This window comes from Chenopodium album, chromosome 9, assembly GCF_948465745.1.
Source record: "Chenopodium album chromosome 9, dcCheAlbu1.1, whole genome shotgun sequence".
In the NCBI taxonomy this organism is placed as follows: Eukaryota; Viridiplantae; Streptophyta; class Magnoliopsida; order Caryophyllales; family Amaranthaceae; genus Chenopodium; species Chenopodium album.
Window position 1 is genome coordinate 63200775 of NC_137842.1, and position 26704 is coordinate 63227478.

Genomic DNA, 26704 nt, shown 5'->3' on the forward strand with positions numbered 1-26704 from the left:
TACACAGTAGTTTTAATCTCTCTTTTTGTATATTTCTGCTGTTGCCTTGATACCAACAAAAACAAGATCAAAGATACACTAAACACAACAACTTTCCTACATTATTGGTCATTACTGTAACCGACAATCAACTTATATTATCGCACTTACAACAGAAAACAACCATGATTAACTTTCATGTAACTATCAGTTTACTATTACGACTTTCAGTACAAAAAGATAAAGATTAAATTGACGTAAATCATAATAATTTCATTAGGAAATTAAAGGAAGGAATGCTACATTTTCATTCCATTGCAAAATTATTGACAATAGACAATAATTCAAGGTTGTCTGAATTGTGAACAAAACACGACAATTCTACAAGACAGAAAGAAATGGTAATACAATGTATAATACAGTACACTATCATAAGGTACAAGAATATGACTGACAGTATGGTTTAATTTAACTCGAAATAAAACCTGGTTCACACAATTTTTTTAAGGTGGGTATCAATACTATCCAATCGTACTGAAGAAAGTGATTGCAATCGAGAAATAAAGATGACAATAATTCTATGTATCATAGTATATCATAAGAGTACATGATATACTCAGAAATCAGAGGATATTAGTACTGACAATAAACACAAAAAAACAGAATACTATAACAACATACATTATTAAGCCCTGTTGATAGCTGATTGTTTTCGCTTATATCTTCAATTTAGGCTCAAAGATTCAAAGTTGTTACTGATGAAATATGTTTTTTTTTTTCGTAATCATCATAATTTATGACCTTATAATCAATTATTTTGTCATCAATAATGTGCATGAATTATGCTCGAAACAAAGTTATTAAACACAACATACATCCAACTAATTAATGTTCAGATTGGAACTCTATCTACTTTAGAGATGAACAAAGGATCGATATTCCTTAATTAAGTTCCATGAGATTTAAACGAATCCTCTATCACAAGGATGTGGCATACATGCATAACAAATTCACAAGTAATCACAACCATTGCGGGTTTATTTTTAGCTAGTCTGCCACAAACATGTAACGTGACACCAAAATATGAGATTATACAAACTCTTTCATAAGTTAATATGATCCTCGAGATCAACTAACTAAGAAGTCCTCATGACTAATAGGAACATAATTTAAGTGCGTGTTACCAACTCATTATATATAGTGGAACAATTGAAATTCGAAAAACCCTTAAAAAATTATATGTAGTCAATAACTAATTGTCAAACAAAATCAATAATACATATACAAATAAAAAAATTCAAAAGAAACAAATAAAGTATCTAAAAAAAACTATTTACCTAAATTGATAATCCTATAATAAAAATTAATAAAATTAGATCGAGAGACCAGCAATTTGTGAAGAGACTACTCTTTAAATTTTGTTAATAAGACCTCACAAAATTATTAGTTTTAATTTACAGTTGAATATGCTTTTACATCAACAAAGTCGTTGTAGTATAGTGGTAAGTATTCCCGCCTGTCACGCGGGTGACCCGGGTTCGATCCCCGGCAACGGCGTTTTTTTTTCTTACTTTTGTGTTAGAATTGTGTACTCCATTTCATAAATTTCTTTTAAATAATCGTTATGTGTCAGCCTATGAATTCATCTCGTATTCACTTTAATTTAATTTTGTTAAAGAAACACCAGCATTATAGTACTTATTATTATATGTACATTATAAAGGATCATTGTTTTTATTCTTTTATTTTTCAATTCAAATTACAGTTGGTTGTATAAAAAGAGATCCAAATAAATACAGCAATGTACAACTCCTTCATATACTATAGAGAATGACATTCCTCAAACTTTTTTTTTATTTGTATTTTTATTTTTTTTAGAATAGACATTCCTCAAACTTATCAACCCAATATGTTTTCATATTTTTATTATCAATCATTATGCTATTTATTCGAAATAATGACTTATGTAGTGCAAGTCATGAATCCGTGTACTTTCATTCTATTGGATGATGTAATTTTTCAGCTAATTTGATTGGTTAAAAATCAATCACATGGATTACAAATGCATTGCTTTATTTTCATTGGCCGTGTAATAAAGACAAAAAAAACCCAAAGGTTTCTCTTTGTAATCCGCCCTTTTTAATGACAGCAACTTTCTCTCTCTACCTTTTGTTTTGCAAATGATTGGGTTTTAGTTCCCAAGTACTTCATTTATTTCTCCTTAATTCCCGTGATTTTCACCCAAAAATAACTATCATTCGAAGACGGAGGGAGTATAAATTTGGACCTTTTGTCCATAATTAGGAGAGTGATGGGAAATCTGCTCGCTACAAATTACATACGTATTTAATTGAATATTATTATGTCGCAATATATAAAAACCTTTTACATACGTCATTCTATTCGTCACATAATTTGTGTGGACATTATTTCTTTGTTTAGTATAAAGTTTTAATGATTAATAATCATCAAAATTAATTATGATCAATAAGGTCGTTGTAGTATAGTGGTAAGTATTCCCGCCTGTCACGCGGGTGACCCGGGTTCGATCCCCGGCAACGGCGATTATTTTTTTCCTAAGCGTAATTGATCTACTATGAAGACAGAATTCTAAATTATCATAACTTATGTACTTTATTATGTATATTATGTATCATGCGGCTCATGCCTATCAAGAAGGTATTTGAGATTTCGGTGAGGATCAATGAATAAATTTTAGGAAATTTATAACCATTTTCTTTGTCGGATTAAATAGTGGTCTTATAATTTGAGCTAACAACGCGAAAACTAAATCTCGATAGAAAACATCTTATTTTAGAGAATAAGGAATAAAAATTATAATGTGTATGCGCTAGAGAATGTATTAAAACTGTATCAAGTAATTTGTTTAGAAAAAAGTAAATTTGCTTAGCACTTCGTCAATTCTTAATAAATCGCGTAACGAAAATTTTCTACTAAGGGTAATTCGATGTAAACCAATGTACAATGGCCAATTTTTATGAAAACACTTGCAAATTATAAGGGTGATTCCAGCTAGGTAGATTAGAATGAATTGTATAAATATTCATTAATTACAAGGACAAAATATCAAGTTTAGCTAAAATTGCAATAATATTGATGCTCAAATAAGAACTAAGATCTTTATTCATAATTGTAATGCTTGGCTATATACCTCATATTATACATGTTACATATATACGATTGTTTATTTCATAAAATCTAAAAGAAAAGAATCTGTTATAGTACAAAATTAAGTAAAATAACAAAAATTTATGTATACTTGTAGAGTTATGCCTTAAATGGCAATGCAAGTATGTTACAAAATGGCTATATCATCTCTTTTGGAAGTTGAAGGTCTTGACGGCGAAAGCAAAGATGGTTGCAAAGAGGATGGTGAAGGCAATGACTATCCCGGCAACACCCCCTAGGAAGTCATGCTTGAAATCAAAGTAGCTTTCGATATAGTTTTCAACTGTTGGCGGAACAAAGGTGATATCTGAGACAATATCCTTTACGTCTCCAAATTGTGATGCTACTAATCCATACAATGTCCATGACAATGGGCATAGGTAGTAGTACCATCTCCACCATACAGGAATTCTCTGTTACACAACCCAAAAAACAAGTTTAGTAGCCAATAATTGAGCATTATATATACTAACATTTATATATATTGTATCATAACAATTTTTTCCGTGTTATATTGTTATAGTAACACTGCTAGCTGATCTAATGTAAAAAAAAATTGTAGTGTAGCAATGCACGATAAGTTGATTTTGAATTTATGATTGATGTATGAGAAGTTGTTTGGAGGAACTTACAGGTTTGGGGACAATGAATCCAGAGAACAAGTTCCAAATTCCGTAGAAAGCAGCAGCAACGATGGCAGCAACGTGATGGTTGGGTGTGATTGCTACAGCCATCATGCCGTAGAATGTGAAGTATAGGAGAGTGAAGAACATGAAGAACAAGTACCAGAAAAACTTGGCAGCGGTCCATTCAAACCCGATCATAGCATACACTATGATACCATATGTTGCTGCTTGCATAAAGACGTATGGTATCTCAATCAATGCCTGAAATTCAATAGTTGCATTAGAATACTAACTAATTGCATGGAAAGACATATTTTAGTAAACAAGCAGGGGAGGCGAAGCTGAGACTGTAAGTACCTGAGCGAAAGCATAAGGCAAAGCTGAGTACATTCCTGCTGCCTTTTCTCTATAAAAGACACTTCTTTCGATAGACACTACAGGCTGGACAGATGATGCATTTTGCACTCCAAGAAACAGGGTTGAAGCATACATCGAACCCATGGCATTGATTAGATATTGTTGTTTATTCCTGGAAAAACACGAAAAATAACAATCAATTAGTACGATAAATTTCATGAACTTGAAGGATTGCTAAGTAATATTATAGGTTGAACAAATTGAACTTACGTTTTGCCTCCAAGTTGCCAGAAGATAGTTCCGAAAGTGAGAGCAATAGCCACGGTAAAGATAAATCTGACAGCAGTGTAAGGAGTATTACGCCAGTAAGACAGGCGCTGTTTCCACAAACAAGCCATGACTTGTGAGAAGAATGATTGGGAGTAGATAGTAGGGAAATAGAGGTCCTGTGAACCAGGTCGAGGCGTTCCCAACTCTTGAATCACTGCTTTGTTTCTCCTGTATAAGTCTGAACTCCTGTAATGCTCTGTAAAGTCTACTCCAAGTGCTACCTCTTGTGCAGGAGTTGAGACCTCCAGCATCCATGTCGCGGGATTGTAACCATCTGTGATTTTCGGTACTCCTTGGATACTCTGAAGAATTCAAATGCATGTAAATTACATGAATACAATTATACAGGATTATGAAATGAAGTCTTAAGATTGTTTTATAGAATATTAATTTACCTCAAAGTACTTGATTAGTTCAGAAGAATGGTGTCCCAATGGTCCAACATATATTTCTTCACCTCCTCTTCTCATCAAGAATAACTGCATTTATGCATCCACTATCATTAGTACTCTGCCTAGAAATTCTTAGAAAGATAACAGTAAAACTGGCCTCAATTAACCAATTACTTACTTCATCAAAAGCCTCAAAGATATCGATGCTAGGTTGATGAATGGTACAAACCACAGTTCTTCCTGTATCGACTGTGTTTCTGACAGTCCTCATCACAATAGCAGCAGCTCTAGCATCAAGCCCTGAAGTTGGCTCATCCATGAAGATGATTGAGGGGTTTGCGACTAGCTCAACTGCGATTGTAAGTCTCTTTCGTTGTTCTGTTGAGAGACCACTCACACCCGGTAGCCCAATAAGTGCTCCCCTTAATGGGGTTAACTCAACCAACTCCATCACCTCTTCCACAAACATCTACATAAAAATTAAAGATCCTTCAGCCTAGATTCGCCACTGCATAAACCTTAAGATATTCAAGTAACAATCAATAATTACACCTACCTCTCTCTTTTTAACATCGACATCAGGAGACAATCGAAGCCAAGCTGAGTACAACAAAGATTCATGGATAGTGACATGGGGCGAGTGGATATCATTTTGCTCACAGTATCCTGAAATTCTAGCAAAAGTTTCTTGCTTCTTTGGGTAACCGGAAATCTTAATATCTCCATCGATGTATCCTCCAGTCTTCCTACCGGCAAGAACATCCATGAGGGTGGTCTTTCCAGCACCACTAACTCCCATAAGAGCTGTCAGAACACCAGGCCTAAAAGCTCCACTTACTCCTTTTAGAAGTTCCAATTTATCTTCAACCACACCTTGTTCTTTCATTTCCTGCATATTTTGATGTGTTGTATTGGTTAATAAAACCGGCCATACTAAATCACTAGATAACAGAATGGGACTTGTTGATGAGATGTGTTTTTACCTGTGGCATGTCAACTGAGTATCGAATTTCATCAAATGTAATGGAATGTTGCTCGAAGGGAAGGACCATTCCCCGTTTCACTGGTGCTTCAACAACGATTTCATTTCCATTTTCTACATATTGAATAAAAATTGATTAAGCATTTAGTTTATATATACTATAACTATGCTCAAGATTAAGTAAAATTGGCTTGATCATCACCTTGAGAAGATCTTCCAGCAGTCATCTCTAAAGCACCACCACTTCTATTGTTCTTCTTTTCATCTTCATCATCAGGAACTGCTTGAGCTTTTCCAAATGCTGAATACATAACAACAATTTAGCATAATTCCTTGGTAATCAAAGATAAAATGACTACAAAATTCAGCAAACAGAGTAATAACAAGCGAGTTTTAGAGGATCTTACGATTGAGAAAAGTGAGAGCAAAAATGGTGAGGACATTGAAAAGGAGGACAAATCCAACTAATGCTGCTGCACCAATCCAATACCAGTACGCGTATGGAAAGAAGCCTCGCCCTGTGAGAACTTCCACACCAAGTGGTACAGTTTTCCCTGGAAGAATCTGTGAATTACAGGATAAAAAATGTTATAAAAAAGTTGTATGCATAAATGAATGTCACAACATGAAGCATAAATGTAAAGAAATCGTACTTTTTTCCATTTATCTCCAAGGAACTCGTTGACAAGAATAGCATTCTGAGCATACATCATAGGTGAAGACCAGTAACCCCATATCCACCATGGCTTGACATCATCTGTTGCAATCGAAAAACAAACATAAGCATCAAGGGAATGTATTAACTAGTTTAATTATAAGACTAGGATTTTGTTAAGAGTCATACTTCGTGAAAGAACGAATCCTCCTAAGGCAAAAAGTGCTAGCAAAGAAAACGCTCCAAATGTATTCGCCACAATCATATTTCTCCCTAATGATCCAATGGCTCTAAATAGAGCAGAAGCCATCTGATTTACTAGGATCAAAATGAGGTAATGCTTAAACAACCTGCAAGAGATCAAAATTTATTATTTTTCATCAAATATAAATGATAAGTTATAAAAGGCAGGAATTAAAAAAAAATGTGAATAACTTAGGAGTTAGTACCTTGCAACACTAGGTTCAAACCCAATGACATAGTATGTGATGAAGGTAAAAACAGCGCATTCAAAGATGGTTATAGGGATCTTAAGGATCCAACCGGGAAGGGCATAAGCCCACCCGGGGAAGAAGAGGAGGTCTCGTTGCTTGTAGAACACCGGAAGTTTTGCTATTGTCATAGACATCTCTGCCATACCATTAAACATAATCATCGTGACCGAGAAAAATAGTGCACCGGTGTAGATGTTACCATCTGTGACGTCTTCCCTATGCATCTTGGTACGGAAGAAGATGGTCATTGCAATGAAAGCCATTATAGTAAGCTGTTGCACAACAATTTACAATGAAACATTATTAGTAATTTAATCTTCATATATATAATTCCTTACTAATGTCATTAAAAGTAGTGTACAAACGAAGGCAAATCAAACCTGACAAATCTTAAAGATGTAGACAAAGGAGTTCCTCTTCATCAATAAGTACTCTCTAGACATGTTTGCTTTGATGTATTCCCTTCGTCCAACACCGTACTTGTGTGTTGTTAGAGCAGCCGGGTGGTTTTTAGTCTTGTCAAAGGGGACACTGAGCTCTTGAGCAATCTTCCTTCCAACATGGAAAGACTGGAATGCCTCGGCGAATTCCTTGGATGTAATGAAACGGTAAGGCTCATTCCTTCTTATCCAATATTGTTGCTGATCTTTCTTAGAAGTAACCTGTTATATTATTATGCACAAAATCATCTCATTAAAAACAAGAAGTGTATATTTTAAAAATGTTTCTAGGAAAGGGTTTATGTTGGCTACTTACTTCTTGCAAGAAATCAGCAGCACCTTTTCTGTCCGGACACTTGAACCCCATAGACTCAAAGAACTCGAGGACATGCTCTCGAGGACCTTGGTACACAATAAGACCATCCGAAAGAAGGATGATATCATCGAAAAGGTTGTAAGTTTCGGGTGCTGGTTGTAGAAGAGATATGACCGCGGTTCCATTCATAATATGGACTGATTGACGGATTGAGTTCACAATTTGGTATGTAGTAGAACTGTCTAAACCAGTTGATATTTCATCCATAAACAATGCTTTAGCTGGACCAACTAACATTTCACCTATATTTAGTAGAACAAAATTAGAACTTAGTATAAAAAAAGTGAGTGATAATTTTAGTACTAACTTCCTAAAATTAAGATTATGTTCTTACCAGTTGTAACTCTCTTCCTTTGTCCACCAGAAATACCTCTAATCATCTCATCTCCTACCATAGTATCAGCACAATTTTCCAATCCTAAAATCTTTAGGATATAATCGGTAACGACATTTTCCTCTTCACCTTCAACTGCTGAGGCCTATAACATTACAAATTAGTTAAGATTAGTACACTACAATTTTTTTGGAAGAAAAGTTTCATTAAAAACAGAGTCCCCTGTTTTTTCCTCTGTTTTTCTAATTCAACTAATCATACAAGTTAATAACTTGTGTAACATTAAACATTTAGTTATTCTATATCTTTAATTAATTAGTCAAAATTGTCATTATAAAAAAACAGAGTCCAAACAGAGTCCCCTGCTTTCGACATTTTAAATATACCTTCATGAAAAGATCAATGTCGCGATCAGGCTTAATGTTAGCTTCTTTCTCCCTTCTAGACAACTCAGCCAACATTTCTGCAATATATTCGATGAATGGAACAATTAGTTATCAATCGAGTACTCGAAAACATCATTGTATATGAAACCTTTGTACTGATTAATAGAAAAGAACGAACCATATCGATATCCAACACCCTGGAATCTAGCAGCATAAGCAAAGGTTTCTCTCACAGTCATTTCACCAATATGTACATCATGTTGGCTAATGTAAGCAGCTGTTCTTTGTGGTACAAACTCATTCATGTCATGTCCATTATATGTTACTCTCCCAGAAACCTGTTTATATTAAAGTTCATAATAAGATTTTTATTCTTTACAAAAATTATACATATATTCAAACTTATACTAAGCTGTAAACTATATCAATCAATATATTTGACTAAGTTTTCCTTAAAGAGTAATAAGGTCCAATTGATGAAAAAGAATTGTGAAAAACACAAAAAACACAGAACATGTATTTTGACTTTTCTTTGATAATGATGGGCCCGGAAAAATTCAGAATTTGTTTTAACTAAACCATTCCGTCTCATAAATATGTCCATACGTGACTCGTGCATATATAAGAATGGTAAAAATAATTAAAATTCTAGAATCATGAACAAGTTTCAAAGGCTATAATATAGTTATTTACGCGTGTAAATGTGTTAATGTTCGACTTAATGACTTAAACAAGTAGATTAACCCATTGTACATGAAAAAAGATTATGTACCTTAAGCTCTTTGTCAAGCTTCCCTGCCAAAGCTAGAAGCAGAGATGTTTTACCAGAACTTGGTGGACCCAAAAGCAATGTCATCCTACAATTATTTAGTATAAACACTAATTAATTATTAAACATGAAAAATAAATAAATAAACTTTGGTCACATAAATTTGTAATCATATTTTTTGTTTCTTTATTCAGTGTAATAATTTACCTGTTTGGCTTGACAATACCACTGATATCATGAAGAATAGTTAAATGCTTCTTTCGGTTGGGAAGTAGATGCAAGTAGTTCAAAGCACCCTCAACAATATTTGTCAAAAAATTAACAAATGATGGTAAAGCTCTACTTCCAACATATACTTCTGCTTCAATATTTAAATTTTGGTACCTCACTTCAATTGTCGGAATATCAATCCCAACCCTGAAATTAATATTACCAGAGTTAATTAGAAAACGTGTTGTTCTCAAGTACACCTAAAGCTACTGTTATCAGTCGATATGAATAATCAATAATTGTACAAATAAAACATAACGAGTATCATGTAATTAAAAAAAAAAATACCTTTCAATTCTGTTCTTTAGTTTTAACAAGAATTTCTCATTATCTTCCTCAGTAACATTAATCAATCTTTGAACAAGATTCTTTTTGTCATTAAACCCAAGAGCTTGAATATCAATCTCATTACCAACACCATGAGAGGCCGTCAATATACCTTTCCTTAGACGATCATACGTAGGAAGTTTCTCAAGAGCAGCCCATTTTAGAGCCTCTTCATCATCCTCCTCCCTCGTCGATTGCGAAAACACTGCGTCCGACCTTTGGCTCCTCCACACCGAACCATTTCGTCGTAAACTCCCACCAAACTTAGCCATATCCGCCCCATCCATACTTCCTTAATAACAACAAATTATAGCCAATAAAAATTATACTTGTTACACCTCTTTTTCTTCGTCGTTATCAAATCCAAACAACCCAAATTGCTTTCGATGATTAGTACGAATGAATCAAAAAATTGTTATGATTGTCAAAAAAAAAAAAAAATGAAACTTGTAGTAAGCTTGTTTGGGTTGCTAATAAAAAAAAGCTTAGGTTATGTATATATATATGAAGTATAATGTGGACCGTTTATGTTAAAGTATGAATTATAAAAAAAAAAGCTAAAGTGTATGAAAAGATATGTAAAATGAATGAAATGAATTGAGAGGATGACGAAAGAGGTGATGACTTTATATAGGAATGAAGATCCATTAATAAAGGAAGTTTCTTACTATTGGAATCAATGAAGTAGTTGAGAAAGGGCGGCCTTGAGATTTTTCAAGGGTTGAAAGTCGTTTTTTTTATTTTAAGAGTTTTCCCATTTTCCAGGGAGGTTCTATTTTATTTTTTTTAAAAAAAATTAGATTTTAGTGATTTTTGTCTAAAGTATTCTCATTTGGCAACGTTTTCTTGTTTTAGGGTAATAATATGTCTAATTATTTTGTTTCGTTTTTATTTTGATTTCGTTTGATTATTCTTAAGCTCGCTTTACGGTATATGCAGAAGTATTTTCTAGAATGTAGATTTATCAAAGGACTTCTTTTATTGGTTGTTTGATTAATTTTTTCGCTCATTTGAAAATTTTGAAAAATAAAATGTGTGCAAATTAATCAATTTGTTTTTTAAAAAATAACAATAAATTTAACTTGAGTGCTCGTGTTAATTTATTTTTTTTATTTATTTTTATTTTTTTGAACAGCCTTTTGTGATTATTTTATAGTATGGGTTGTAGTAATCTACAAGGCTATACGCTGGTATAATATTCGAATGATCTTCAATAATTTAGACCACTTGTATTCAAATAATTTTTTTAAATAATAATTTAATGAATTGTGTTTTGTTTGTATGAATAAAATACTTAATGGGTTGCTATTTTTTAATCTATTCATTGCACATTTGCGCTCGTGGTTTTTTGTCTTTTAAGATATAATTATTTAAGGAGTGCGGACAAATCGTTTGTATTAATAATAATACGAAGGAATCTTTTTAATTAATTAATGAAATAAAATAAAACTACGGATTATCTACGATATATAATGTAATACGGATCTAAATAATTAAAATGTAATGAGAATCACATTGTTTTTAAATGTCTTTCTCTTAAGAAGCAAGTGTGTTGTTTAATTTTATTAAACTATATATTCTTTGAGAGTGAGGGATAGCTTAAGTGGTTAGAGCTCCTTTTCCGGTTCCAAGAGATCTTGAGATCGAATCTCATCATCCGTCCTTATGGCTTTTTATATTCTTTAATTTATCGTTCTTCCTCGAATTAGGAAAATACATTAATCGGCATGTAACACAATTAAAATTTGTAATTTATGTATGAATGAATCAGAGTGACTTTAATGTTATATACTTTCTTTCATGAAAATAAGTAATATTTGTGTCGAATAAACATCAATTAGAGTAAAATTAGCCCTTATACATCTTATAAACATATTAAACAAAGTTCCAAAAATCATTAAAATCTTTTATGAATGAAATCATAAAAGAAATTTACTAAAAAAAGAAAGATGACTTTTATGAGCCATTGTAAAATATAAAAAAAATATCTAATTTAGACTTATAGGTTGAGTGTAATAATACGGCTGAAAATTTTCCAAATTGGCTAATTATGCAATAGTAGTAAAGCTAATTGTTTGCGAAATGAATCTACTAATTGTCATTAGCAAACAAAATATGAAGCACCAACTGACCTTCTAAGCTGGACCTTCTAGAGACAAAGAGGACTTTTTGCTTTTTTTTTTTTCTTTTTCCTTTTCTTTTTTTTAATTATTTGCATTTTTTTCCTAATTGGAGAGCTAATAAAGTACGCGCATTATCACGCATATTTCGAGGAGCACTTAAGCGGTCGGCACTCGACATTTTAGATCTAATCGTATCTTTTTAATTTAAAAAGGCAAAAATTGTTACTATTCACATTTTAACAATAAATATCATGCTTGAATGATTACTTAAAAGATGAAAACAACGTTTTAATATTACTCCGAATTTGAAATCTAGATATTGAATTGGCTTTGGCTCTATGTGATTCAACTTTTTTTGTCCAAAGTTCATTTCATTTTAGGTAATATATGCAGCCCTAAGGGGTGCATATAAGAACCTAAAAGTGGAAAAAATTGACAATAAATATACAATTATTACACCGATTTACTCGTGAATTGTTGATAAATTTCCAATTTAATACTTAAAAAGAAAAGATATTAAATGCTTATATGCAGCCCTTAGGCATTACCCTTCATTTTAAATCATTTGAAAGCATAATTTAAGCTTATTTTGCTGAAATTGTATTGCTTATTTAGGATTCAGTTTGATAAAATATCTTCATAAAAACATTTCTATATATTATTTAAATAATTAAATAAAATCGGTCAATACTCAATACAAAAAAAAAAAAAAAAAAAATATGTGTCGCATTTACTGAACTGGACTGATTGAAACTGAATTGAACTGATCGAACTGAACTGAACATTTTATGAGAAAAAGAAATTAGGAGTTGAACTGATTGGAGCTGAACTAAATTGAACTGAAGTAATTGTATCTAAACTGAACTGAAATAAAGCTGAAATGAACAGACTCTAAAACTTTATTTAGAGGCGGATAGAATAGTTCTGTGATTGTCATGGTCCTTATTCTTGTATAAAGTATATGAATCTTGCTTACTTATATTACTCATAACAATTGCCAAGATTTAAGGGGTACGGTGTTATGACAGCTTTAGGCCAGGGTTTTGTGACCACGTTGAATATTGAAACCATTGTAGATAAAAAGCAACAAAGAGACTCATATCGTGATGATTTGTTAAGTCATATGCAAGTGATAAATCATTTAATTGGTTTATTTTAAGTAAAATCCAATATAGTCATACTTAGATTCTTTTAAATTCTAAACATTATAAAGTGTCAAGCATACTTAACATTAATCTTTGGATTGGATTTGTTTGAGTTAAACTGATTTGAATTGATCTAATGAGAAGTAATAATTTAATTTCAAGTGTAGTCCAGTCAAACAAATCATTTAAATAAATCAGTGTTTGCAACATAATTTTAAATAAATTGAGTCAAATTCATCTAATAACTAAGCATTTCCACACTCACTATTAATTAGCGCCATTGATGTCGTATTTCAATCCCTTACTATTAAAATCCCGCACCAGTGCTAATCATGAAAAAACTCAATTAAGTATGAAAACATATTCTGAATCATTTAAAAATGGAGAAAGCATTTATCGCAATAAAATATACTAATCACACCCCAAAATTAGGGATTACACACTTAATAACCTCCAAAGTAATAACTAATTATTAGAAAAGGATCAGAGTACGTTGTAGGACACTTTTTGACAAAGGCAACAAAAGGGATGACCTTTGAATTTGTTTCTTCATAAGGTCAAAAAATTCAAAAGAGACAGCAATTGAAATAGTCCACAAACAACCAACTGTCTTTTATTTAAATTAAATACTTTAATTTAATTATATTCATTTATTAAAAATACAATTTTTTTTTTTTTTTTTGACAAGATAAAATATATAGATTTACGGAGTAGTTTTTATGTTCATATATTTATATGTAGGTAGGTAAAAAATGTACTTATTCGGTCACCCCAACCTACTTTTATCCCATATCCAAAGTCACTATATACATGTGAAATGAGGACCCATGATTTTATTCATTCTTGTACTGTCACAACTGGTCCAATCTTATAGTTCATCCAGATTTTCTACATTTATATTGTCAAGTAATTAATTAACCAATTAGTTCAAGTAGCTTCTATTATTTTTTTAAAAAATTATTAAACTTTTATGTTGAGATGCCACCTCTTAGGGGTTTCTTGTGACTAGTATGAATAGTGATATCATGATTTACGTCCAATTATACTACCTAATCTTCTAGAGGAACTTTTTTTTTTATTTTACTATTTCTCCACCTCCAAATATATTTTGTGGGTGTAATTTAATGATAGTCAACCCTCACTACAAAAAAAACCAATATGGCATCAACTAAAATTTGTTGTTATTCACCAAAAATTCGTTGCCAACTCTATTTAGCAACGGGTTGGAAACAAAAATTTGTTGTTGCTAAAAGGCTTGTTGCCATGGGATTTTGGAAACCAGTTGCAAAGCAATTTTGTTGCAATATTGCATCAATTTAAATATAGTTTCCATGATTGTTGCTGTTTTTAGTGCATTCGTTGCCAACTTTGGCAACAAATTACCATTGGTTGTTGCTAAAGTTAGCAACAAATTATATTAATGTTAGTCCTAAAATAGCAACAAATTATTAATGTTGGTTCCTAAAAATAGCAACAAATTATTAAATTAGCAATTCGGTTCAACCTGATCTCGGCCTTTACCAATTTGAAATCTCACTCAGGTTAGGTCAACTCGGCTCGACTTTGCATGTAAGACTCTTTGAATCCCCAGTCTCAAGAATCGCATTTGGTAGGAGTTGAACTTGCGACCTCAAAGTTAGATGGTGAATCTCTTACCAACTATACCAAATACTATTTGTTTACTTCTATGCATATAATTTATAATAAGTGAACAAAATATTAGAGACGAAATTGAAAATTTTGTCTCCAAATTAGGGACAAAATAAAAAATCCGTCTCTAAATTAGAGACGAAATTGAAATCCGTCTTTATTTGATGTCATTTTAGCAACAAATAATTTTATACATTACAGCAAAAAGTGGCTTACATATAAATTAACAACAATAAGTAACACAACTCGTTTCCAATGGCAACAAACAAAATAATGCGTTATCAATTAGAAACAATAATTTAGAAGACTTGTTTCTAATGGAAACAATTCAAAAATTCATTGTATTTGTTTGTTTCTAAATCAATACAAATAGAATATTTGTTGTCAATATAGTTTGTTACTATTTGGCAACAAGAGAAAAATATGATGTCGTCTATGAACAACTAGTAAGACAATTTGTTTTAAAAAGCAACAAATCAAAAATATGTAGCCATTGTTTATTAAAAACTAAAGCATAAAATGTCGCTTTTAATTAGGCAATGAAAAAATTTAGATTCGTTGCTATTTAGCAACATTTTAAAAATCTGTTGCCAAACTTAGTTGCTAAAAAGCTTTTATTTTTGTAGTGCCTATTGCAAACAAAGTACTATGGATTGACATATAGCAAGTCATCTTAATGCTTTTAGTTAATTAGTCCCTCCGGCTCAAAACGATTTTTTCATTTGACTTTTTACGGTTTCTAAGATAGGTGTGCTTCTAGCCCTTTAGAGTATATATACATTAAAATGAATTTAACTAACTTTCACGTAAGTTTTTGTATATTTTTACAATTAATGTGAATTTTAAGTCAAAAATTTTAAAATAATTTTGCCTACAAAATTACAGTGGAGCAAACTTTTAATAACAAATATTCTATGTGTACAGTGTACTACATAAATTTGCCATTATTCGTCCCATGTATTCCCACTTTTAACATAGCTATTTTGAAAAACAACTCATCTAAAAATTGCTCTCAATAAAACAGCAATCAGAAACTATAGTAGTACAAAATTTAATATAGACCGTTCATTTTTAGAACATCAAGTGAGAAAGTCGTCTTCTATCCTTCCTCTATATTAATCTCCAACCAACCCTATGCTCCATTAAACGCCGGCAAGGGAAAATAGACAAGAAGTCGGTAATGTGTTGCTTTAATTTGGCAGATTTAGCATTCATATGAAAAATGTCAACATACATTCCAATTGTTTTAAGTTTGGCCTAGGTTTGAAATTGATCAATCAATACAAAAAGTTGATGTGAATTTTGTTGTTGTTGTTGTTGTAATTTACAAGGCCAGGTGTTTTGAAATAGATAGCGTACATGCACCAACCTTTCGGTTTTGTTGATAGAAAGACTCATACACATTTTTGTTGGCTTAAAGCATTGTATGGTCTCAAATAAGCAATAGTTGGTTCTTACAGGTGCCTGTACGGTGCAACGTACAGTCGTTTTGTAGGAAAGAACATGATATATAAAAGTAATGAACATAAAGTTATAGTGAAAAGAACATACTATTAAAATGTAATGAACATATAACTAAAGTAAAAATAACATACTATCAAAATGTAATGAACATATACCTAGAGTAAAAATAACATATTTGCACCAAAAAAATAAATAAAAAGAACATATGTTTATGTTCATTGATCAATCAGTGTAATGTACTTTATTTGCAACATAATGATCATTGCTTAATGTGAAAAGTTTATTAAATTTTGTCTTCAAATTAGGGTGGTTATATATAGATAAAGTTTATTAATTACATAATATTATCATGTTCTTTATTAATATCACAGATGTTCTTTAGATATGAAAAAAATATATAAAATTGGATGTTCGTTACAAAACAACTATATGTTCTTTACAAAATAATTGTATGCTCTTTACAAAATAGTTACATGTTCTTTTTGCATTTTTTGGCTGTACCAAGTAAGGTACAGCTGTCTGCTTCTTAAAATTTTCACTCATGTCGGGTATCAACGAGATGCAAATTATCTTTGCAATTGATGAGTTTTGTCATAATATAGAGTGATGCATCACTTTTCACTTATCAGTTCAGTAAGGTAATGACATAACATATGTATTCTTGTACTTGTATGTTGATTATATTATTTAGGTCATACCTTCTGATGCACTACGTGCACATTTCATGCATTCATATCTTTATCCACTTCTCTTTTAGCAGAAATATGCATACATACACGTTTTGTAAAAGAACATTAAGCAAGAGGATAATGTACATTATGTTATGAGTGCATAGATTATGATAGGTCGTACTTTAAAAGAATTCTAAATCCTAAAAATTGGAGAAAGTATGGGAAGTTAAAAAAAAATGAATTAGGAAGCTATCATTGTTACTTGTTAACTTAAACATCATAACCTTATATAGCCTATATGATATTATGATTGAATTAACACATTTACTAATCTAGTGAAGAATATTTTTTTAACACAAGAAACAATGATTAAATGATTAATATATTCGTAATATATATCCAACGGCCATACGCCCCACACATAGTGACATAGCATAGACACCAGCCCACTACTCTGTAGTTTATTTGTAATACTTTTTTTAGATGGATATAATACAGTAGTTGTTCAATAATTATAACGTTTTGCTTGCAATTTCAACTTGACTAATAATTTAAAAATGCTTCATAATATTTATATTTATAGTATAATAAAACATTTCCTTTACTTTAAATAATATATATATATATTTTTATACAAAGTAACGGTGTATTAATTAATTAAAGGACAAAGTGTCAAAGTGTTCGAGAGTACATAAGGTGAAATATTTGAAGGACAATGATTCACCCATACTTGTTGGTAATTACACAAGATTGCAGTACCGTTGGTACATATTCTGTTGGTACAACATGAAATTAAATGCAGAATTGTAGATTGGACCAAAACTAATTTTTTTTTTTTGAACGGGGGACCAAAACTAATTTAATAACGTGAGTAGTAGCTTTTTTATAATTAAAATTTTCAGCTTTGACGTTTTACTAATTTTAGAAATATTCCCCACAAAAGAAAAATAGTCCACCGTCAATCCGCTTATTAATTGGGCACGTTTCGTTAGCACACATTTCCTTCTAGATGGGAGACATACAGCATTTTATTGACCTATTTATTTTTATTTTTTTTTTTAAGAGGAGAAGATTTTATTGACTTTTGACCAAAATTGATACGTAGTTGTTTGAGTGAATCATTCCAAGTCTAGCCCTTTTGTTTTGTATGCATGTGTTTGGTCAACTTTACCACGTTTGAAGCCAAGTTATATTCAAATATGTTTATTACATCTTCCATATTGGCGGTTCTTTATACCTAACTAGATCTCCTTATATATACTCCTTAATATGCTACATATTCTGTACACGTATATACATTACTCTTATGTGTTTATTATAGGTAGTACTGAGTACTAGTTAATGTCCAAGTCATGTTCGAATTTTTCAAAATACATAGTTATTAGATTATTTTTATGCATAATATGGTAAATGCATTTTGTATGTTTATTTACTTGGTTCTTTTTTTAATTCAATCAAATTGAACATAGGATTATGTATGTTAAAATTGAAATTTTCTAGCTTATCTTTTAAGTTGATAAAATTAATTTTTAGTTATTGATTGCTTTTAAATTTCCAGCTTTGTAACTAACTTGAAATTATTTATTTTTAAATGAAAAAAAAAAAACAATGTTTTTGGCGGGAATTTTTTTTATGTGGTGTTGACATATGTAATCTAAGAATATTCCCGTGGATTACTTTAGTATAATATATATAGATATAGATTACTTTGTATGTGATTCAGCATTCAGGCTAATTACAAAATTGTAAAACAATTCGTTCAAATTGCATCTAATGTTCACTTGTCACTACAACTTTGATAAACAACGAGATCACCTGGCCTTCAACAAGCAACTCCTCCGCCTTGCTTAGGAAATCAATCTTTGACTAACAAATTGAATGACCTCTCTTCATGGTTTGAATTCAAAATCCCTTTCTTCTCACACTACCTATATAGTCACAAAGTTGAGTGGTAGTACTCTATGAAAATTGAAAATAAATAATTCGAATTATGATATCAATCACCCCCAATTAAATTTTTTTTCTCCTTCAATGATGTCATCCCATACATCATCGAGATTTCAAAAAAAATTTTCCTCAAGTTGTCATGCATGGAGATTTTAAAAAATTAAAATTCGAACATTCAATGTCATTCTTTTTTCTAAGTGATGGTTTGTTTGATGATAATTGTGAAGAAGATGATTGAATTACTCATCAATGGTTTTGATGATAAATTTATATATTTAATGGATATTATCACTTAGCATTACCCTTTCCTTACCCTCATTCAATTTAATGCCATTTCATTATGTTTGCTCTAATCATACCAAATGCACTCTTAGTTGTAGTCTCATTGATCTCCTTGCTTTTGATTGTTTAGTTATATCTTATATTAGTTTGGTTACAATATAATATTAGGATTTGTTCTGATTGACTGAACTGAGCTGAACAGAATTAAACTGAACTGACCAGAACTTATTAGAGCTGAACTGAACTAATTTGACCTGAACTTATTGGAGCTGAACTGAACTGATTGGAGCTGAACTGAACTGAATATTTTATAAGAGAAGAAAATTAAGAACTGAACTTATTAGAGTTGAACTGAAATGAAAATAATCTGAAAAGAACAGGCTCTTAGTGTCTCCTCAAATATGAGTTTTAGGTTACATGGCTAAAAATTTAATCATACATTAATATGAAGGCTGAATTTTAATATTCTATAGTAGTTGCATCAGTTAATTTGCACTTTGCAAGCACAAATTATTAATCATCGATTTTTTTTTTTTGAAAAAAATATTTACTTAATTAATTTTGTTTTCATATTAGAAAATTACACAAACAATTATTTTAAAGTTATAATTTTATTTCTTTCCCCCAATTAAGTGTTACTCATTATTATTGCGAAGGAAATACAGATAACGTTCTCCTTGCTCGTAAAATAGTGAAAATTCTTGTGTTCTAGTCTAAAAAAAATAATACAAGTAATAATAATTAAAAAAAAAAAAAAGTGGAGTTGCATGAAGCTTCTACAATATAATAGGACTATATTAAAGCTAGAGGGTTCTACTACCATCTTCATATGTCTATATCAAACTCAAGCAATTATATATTTAGTGAATCAAAATAAGTCCACCTTATTTAGCTTATTAGGTATATATATATTCCAAATAACTTAAAGATACTAATTTAATAACAAAATTCTTCAAAAATAAACATACATAACATATTATTATGTTACATTAGCAAATGGGAGGAAGAATGATGGAGAAGTTGAGAGGATTGGTGGCACAAGAGCCGGTTATAGCAGCATCTTGCCTCATTGCTACTATTGGTGTTTAACTTCCTCTTCTCGTCAAGCCTTTGTTAGATGCATCATCATCGTCGTCTTCTTAATTGAGTAAATTATATTATGTTAATTGTATATCTTATCTTATTGGTTAAACAAGCATCATGGATCAATTTTTTTTTTTTTGGTGTTTAGAGAGCCACAAAGGGCGGGGGTAAGAATCGATCCCAGGATCTCCTGGAATCGGGAGGGAAGCTCTAACCACTTGAGCTATACCTCACTCTCTCAAAAATCTATTTTATATGTTGCATTATCTTTGTGAGTCTACCAAACAGTACTCCCTCCGTCCCTTAATACAATGCCTTTCGGAGGAAGTATTTTTTTTTTGGTGTTTAGAGAGCCACAAGGGCGGGGGTGAGAATCGATCCCAGGATCTCCTGGAATCGGGAGGGAAGCTCTAACCACTTGAGCTATCCATCACTCTCAAGTATTTAATTGTTAAAGCTAAGTGTTATTTATAATTTTATATCAAAGGAGATACGTACTATGTACTATGTAGGGTAGCAGAACACTATTTAATTAATAACAAAAAAAAAAAAAAAAAAAAGAATCGACCACAGTGGGAGTCGAACCCACGACCTTTTGATCCGAAGTCAAACGCGCTAATCCACTGCGCTATGCGGTCTTCTTGTTGCTCAAGGTAGATGTTGTATCTATAGTTATCTTATTGTGCACATTGCCAAGCTAGATAGTGACCTCTCTTGCAATAGATTTGTTAACTTTTGTGCTGATATACTACCTCCGTAACTCCATTAATGGTTATCTGTAATTTTTGAATATTTTATATTTCACAAATAATACTCTAAAGCTGCTGAATGGAATTAGTAAAAACCAAGTTATACGAGGTGTTAGGCAACAATTTTGGAATTGATCCGCCAATTAATGTGATCCTAGACTCCTAGTATTACTCCTAAATTTCGTGACTTATTATACACATGTCATCAGTCTTTATCATGCATTATATTACAGTATTACACCAAAAGTTTATTACTGTAATGTATATCACCTCCTTTGTGAGTTTATTACTAAATGTTGAGTTGTAATTTTCATTTTAGATATTTTTTCTTTTTGACACATAATTCTCATTTTAGATATTTTAAAGTTTCTACATCAGTCTATTTTATAATTTTTGCACGCATGTAGTAGATTTTTGAGTGTTATTGCTATGTCCTTTATTTGAGGAATTTTTCTCATTGATACACTAAAGAATTGAATTGGCGAAGCAGTCAAGTAGTCAAAGGTGTGACTTTGGTCTTACTGTCTTAGTGTCTAACGTACTAAGGTCTAATTAAGGTGATAATATGTTCCATCGGATTAGAAAAGAGAAATCACCATTCTTATATATACATTCTATCTTAATCTAAGTGTCAAATGTTAAGCTTGTTACAAATCTTTAGGCTCAAATAAAGAAAGAGTACAAAAGGGAATAAGTAAGGGGAGTTTGGTTTAGTTAGTTAGATTGATAGACAAGCGCAATTATTAGAGGTATATATAAAATATATGTACTTTTTATAAATGGATTTTTTTTAAAAAAAAATTCTTATGAAAATGTGACAAACCAAATCCGGAAAATGACATTTGAAATACAGTAGTTAAAAACTTAAAATAGGGTGAGCGTAGGGGTGCTAGCTAGACTGCTAGTGGAGTTTGCGTTGCTCGAGTTCGGCTTGACTCGCGATGTTAACGAGCACGAGTTGAGCAAGGTCTAACTCGACACGATAAGCTTGTGAGCAACTCGATTATATATTTTATTATTAACATATACGAAATAGAAGTTAACATGTTTAAAATAATTTGGCACTTAATAAGAATTAATTTATATTATAAAAAAAGAAAGAGTAAATCTTTAATAATAAACTAGATTAGTCTCGTGCATGGCGATGCACGATTAGAACAAATAATTTTTTTTAAAAATTGTTTATTTTTCATACCAAAATTTAAAACAAAAAAAAATTCCGAAATAAATAATGCATCAAATATTAAAAATAAAATTTAGAGTTCATATAAAAATTGAATAATAAAAGGGCTACGCGAGGAAGAAAAATTAAATTATTATTATTAGATGGATAGACTATTTTCGAAAATTGATACTAATAATAAAATAGCTGATCAAAATTTTAATTACGTAGTAAATCTAATAAAAAATCATGATGACATCATTTATAGTTTTGGAGGGAAAATTTTTAATGACGATCTGACATGTGTCTAGTTTTAGGAAAGGATGATGTAAGCGGTTGCTACTTTAGTATTAGTTATAGATAAATAAAAATGAAAATAAACTATGCAAAGTAAACAAAAATGAATAAAGGCCTATAATCTTTAACATGACCAAAACCTTAACGAGCAAATTGTGAGCTACTCGACTCGACTTGAAACTTTAACTAGCACGAGTCGAGAAAGTTTTATTAATTCAAAATTTTAGCGAGCATGAGTTGAGACATGTAAAAAGTTTTCAAGCCGATTGACTCGTAGCAATTTAGCACCCCTACGTGATAGAGAATATTATTTTGTAAATGGGCCTATATCCACTTAGCATAATAGCCTAGTGGATTGAACTGTTGAACTAAGCATTCATAAGATGACAAAGAGTTCACATCTTCCAATCTCACAACCTAACATTCTTCAAACATTTGATTAGTTTACCTAAGAGAATTTTCTTCATTTTATACCGTGTTTGATTGGCACCTAATATATCATCCTAGATTCCAAATCATCATAAATTTCATATATTTTAAAGTAAATTATAATGGTACACAAGAATGTTTTTAGGTCGACGACCATTTCCTAGTTGCCCAATTTTACTAAGGTAGTTGGAAGTATCTCTAAGATTAATAAGAACGTTGATGAACCGTTACTCTACATAGTGGATTTACTATAGCCTATAGGTGGTTGTTATTTTCAATTGCATGCGTAGAAAAAATTGTCACACCCATATTTGTGATGTGTGTTTTTGTGGAGTGATGATGAATTGTGATCTTTCTTATGTTATCTTTGAGTGATTTTTATGCTAGATGTTATTTTCAAGTGTTATAATGTACAAAGTGAATGATTTCCTTTGTTGTGATTTGATACCTCAGCTCCCATAATCATTCATGAAGAAAACAACTATCTCTTTACTTTTCTAAGTACTTTGTAACGGTTTCCGAAAACTAGCTTCCTAATTTTATTTATTTTTGTTGACTAGAAAACACTTTACAATGCAAATAGACCGTTCATTCACTTGAATAGTTCTCATCATGGTGCACATCGATATAAAGGGTGTTATTTGACTAACAATTGATAAATCAATTATAAGACATTGACATACATTTAGGGAACTAGAAATAAAGACCGTAACTTGAGGCTTGTTTGGTATCACTATCAACGAACTTTAGTTTTTAGTTTTTAATATTTAGATATAATAAAACTTGTTAATATAATTTTTTTTATTTTTTTTTTATTTTTTTTTTTTTAACGGGAATGGACTAAAATTAGTCATGTACAAGTCAATTCTTTTATTTTTGTTTTCATAATAAACGAGCCTTTTTAGCTAAGGTTCCATAGAATTTGACACAGGACATTATTTTCCAAGCGTGGTGTAACAAGTTTAGGAATTCGTCCAAGAATGTAAGTTTAGGTGGTCAGTGGTGTGCTTATGGTTTTGCTATGTTGAAGCCCTACATGAAAGAGATTTAAGCTGATGTTGGCCTATGTTTTTTTGAAAAAATATTCAAAGTAAATTCTTAACTAAATTTTAGTAATTATTCAAAGTCCTTTTTTTGTTGTGTGTACGCAAATCCCCCACCCAGAAGATGCTAATTAGGATCTAGAAATTGCTCATATTTCCTTCCTTTTAAGAGAGTCATAGACTCATAGTTCTGTCCAAAAAAAAAAAAGAAAAAGAAAAAAAGTCATACTCCGTAGTTTAATTAACAAAATGTACGGAACAAAGCTAAAGACTAGAGCGTATATAATTAATTAATACACTAGCTAGAAAATACGATCAAATAATTTTGCTGAAACTATTCAGATTTAAATTCAAATTGGGTCAAACTAACACGAGAGTAAATTAGTACATTAAAATTGTAAAGGATAATAATCCCTTTATTTATTCCTTGATACTCTTTAGGTTGATAGTCAAAGATATTCTTTATTCTTAGTCAATGTATCTAGACAAGTACTCAAATATATCTAGTTGTATTATATTTCTTACTCATGTACTATATATACTCGTGAAATCGCATCAATATGTTTTTTTTGATAAAATGAAATCGCATCAATATAATTTAAGCTTTCCAACATTTTTTTCGAGTCTATCATATAAATCACGGAGTGTTAGCATTTTTTTTTTCACCATTAATTACAAACTTAAAATGACAAAAATAAAGTATAATCTCTCAATTTTATTGCCTCTTTACTAATGACTATCATCTTCTGTTTGCCGATGACATTACAAAATCAGGGTACAAGACTTACATAAAAATAAAATAAAAAAGACATAATTATAGTTATAACCCATAATTAATCTTGTATTAACCTCTAATTAAATTAACCCTTGAGCACATCTTGAGGAGAAAGAGGAGGAGTATCCAACTGATAAAGATTCAAAGAAGGACCAACAAACCTAAACAAAATCCAACCTCCAATAATAATAAAAATAGAAGCATAAGCAAATTTATTAACCCAAAAAAGAAACCCTTTTTCACCCATATACAACTCTATTGCTTTTTCAGACAAACTCATTTCTTCCCATTTTTTCTTATTATCTGCCACTGCCTTCATCATTGGCACTTCACCGGATTCTTGTTGTCGTCTCCGCTTTCTTGATCCTCTACGAAACTTTATCTCCACCGTCTCCGGCGGTGTTAATGGAGGAACTGATGTTGGTTGTTCGTTGTTGCTTTGGCCATTGCTCGTGCTGCGAATACGAGGGAGATGAACTCTTGGGAGTGATCTTGGTTGTGAGAATTGGATAAGGGGTGTTAATGGTGATTTTAAGACTTGGGTGTGGAGGAATTTAGAGGTGTTCATTGTTTTTTTTTTTTAGTTTTGGTTTGTTAGTTTGATGAGTGGATGAATGAATGGATGGATTTTGTTATCTTTAAGTTTTGTTGGTTTTGGATATGGGATTGTTAGATGATTGATTTGGGATGGTGAAGTAAAGTTACAAAAGTTGTTTGTTTGGGCTATGAGTTTAAGGGTCTTACTTGTTTGGGCCTTTAAGTTCATATCTCTAAAGTTCAGAAATAGGAGAAATAGGTCCAAAATAGAAAATGTAGGGTTCGTTTCGCATTGATTTATTTTTTGCCTTTTGGAATAAAAAAGAAATTAGTCAAATTTATTTAACTCGTGATAATTTTGAAAACTGATAAAAGAAAAGTGAAAACACCCTTTTTTTTTATTTTTTATTTTTATGGTGTAAACAATAAACCAGAAAACTATAAAAATAAATAAATAAATAAATGTCAAACAAGCCTGTAGTTTCATATTATAATCGGTTTGGGTCATGTCAGATCAATTTAGTTTATGTTGAATTTGTGTGATGAGCTACATTTAGAGTGATGAGCTACTTCAAACAAATTTCTTTTTTCATCTATGATACATGCATCCACGAGCCTTATGTGTATAGTAGTTAAATTTGAGAATTTACAACAAAATCACACATCTATCAATATATGTTTAATACTATCCACAGTCTTTCTTTTTCAAAGTTTATGTCATATTCATTTTTTCTTAAAGGAGAAATATGTTTGGTTAAAATACGTACTCCCTCCGTCCCAAAAAGAACGACCCATTTGGCCAAAACTTTGTCCCAAAAAGAATGACCCATTTGCATTAAAACACCCACCAATTTGCTACAATATTTGTGCAAAATTAGCTTCCCCATATAAAAATTTGATTTTCCATGTTATTTTATTACTTTCTCTCTCTATTTTTTTTTTACAAACCCCATGTAAATTTATTTTTCCAATATACTTTTACTTCTTTTTACGTAACTTCCTTAATACCCGCGTAATCAACCCAAGTGGGTCGTTCTTTTTGGGACGGAGGGAGTAGTATATATTTAACAGAATCATATAAGAAATACAGTACTTATTTTGTACTCATTGGGTTTAGACGTTCATTTAATGTTTGTCAACACAATTTACAAATGGTTAGCGACTCAAGTTATGAAAGATATGGTAGGTTGTCACTTTGCAAGTCAAAGTTCTAGAAGAAGAAAAAATTACAATGTGAATTCAGTTATTACCTCAACAAGAACATTTCTACAACAAGTTAACAACACGGTAATACTCAAAACAGCTAACAGCCTATGACGCTATGATAGACACCGGCCACCGGCCAAGTCCAAAACAAGGTTCAATTCATGAAATAAATTCCCCAACAATGCCACCAATATTGGCTGACTACTACTAGTGGTCAAGTGCTGCTTACTTCAAT

The 26704-nt window shown here is 31.2% G+C and overlaps 2 protein-coding genes and 3 non-coding genes across 5 annotated transcripts; 2 read left to right on the plus strand and 3 right to left on the minus strand.

Annotated features, from left to right (window-relative positions):
- Positions 1–1464: 1464 nt before the first annotated feature.
- On the plus strand, positions 1465–1536 carry TRNAD-GUC (transfer RNA aspartic acid (anticodon GUC)). The gene has a single exon. It is a non-coding gene; the product is annotated as a tRNA-Asp (tRNA).
- Positions 1537–2471: 935 nt separating this feature from the next.
- Positions 2472–2543, plus strand: TRNAD-GUC (transfer RNA aspartic acid (anticodon GUC)). The gene has a single exon. It is a non-coding gene; the product is annotated as a tRNA-Asp (tRNA).
- A 550-nt stretch (positions 2544–3093) lies between these two features.
- On the minus strand, positions 3094–10498 carry LOC145558708 (pleiotropic drug resistance protein 1-like). The gene is made up of 21 exons (XM_081620023.1): positions 9868–10498; positions 9517–9726; positions 9313–9397; positions 8719–8878; positions 8541–8617; positions 8155–8299; positions 7761–8062; positions 7385–7666; positions 6960–7276; positions 6700–6860; positions 6509–6612; positions 6263–6419; positions 6058–6156; positions 5857–5969; positions 5430–5762; positions 5052–5342; positions 4877–4960; positions 4422–4783; positions 4152–4323; positions 3801–4055; positions 3094–3581 (listed from the first exon to the last, which is right to left on the minus strand). Exons 1-21 carry the CDS (start codon positions 10191–10193, stop codon positions 3312–3314), a joined length of 4305 nt encoding a protein of 1434 aa, XP_081476149.1. The 5' UTR covers positions 10194–10498; the 3' UTR covers positions 3094–3311.
- A 10337-nt stretch (positions 10499–20835) lies between these two features.
- Positions 20836–20909, minus strand: TRNAR-UCG (transfer RNA arginine (anticodon UCG)). The gene has a single exon. It is a non-coding gene; the product is annotated as a tRNA-Arg (tRNA).
- A 3902-nt stretch (positions 20910–24811) lies between these two features.
- Positions 24812–25294, minus strand: LOC145557905 (uncharacterized). Its single transcript, XM_081619082.1, has one exon. The coding sequence runs from the start codon at positions 25292–25294 to the stop codon at positions 24812–24814; it is 483 nt and encodes a 160-aa protein (XP_081475208.1).
- Between the last annotated feature and the right edge of the window lie 1410 nt (positions 25295–26704).

Excerpts from the sequence above, each read along its gene's own strand:
- LOC145558708 (XM_081620023.1), bottom strand. The coding sequence starts at position 10,193 with ATGGATGGGGCGGATATGGCTAAGTTTGGTGGGAGTTTACGACGAAAT. Across the intron at positions 6,861-6,959 it reads TTTGAACCTAGTGTTGCAAG|GTTGTTTAAGCATTACCTCA; the intron begins GTACTAACTCCT and ends GATCTCTTGCAG. Across the intron at positions 4,056-4,151 it reads TGCCTTATGCTTTCGCTCAG|GCATTGATTGAGATACCATA; the intron begins GTACTTACAGTC and ends ATTGAATTTCAG.
- LOC145557905 (XM_081619082.1), bottom strand. The coding sequence starts at position 25,294 with ATGAACACCTCTAAATTCCTCCACACCCAAGTCTTAAAATCACCATTA.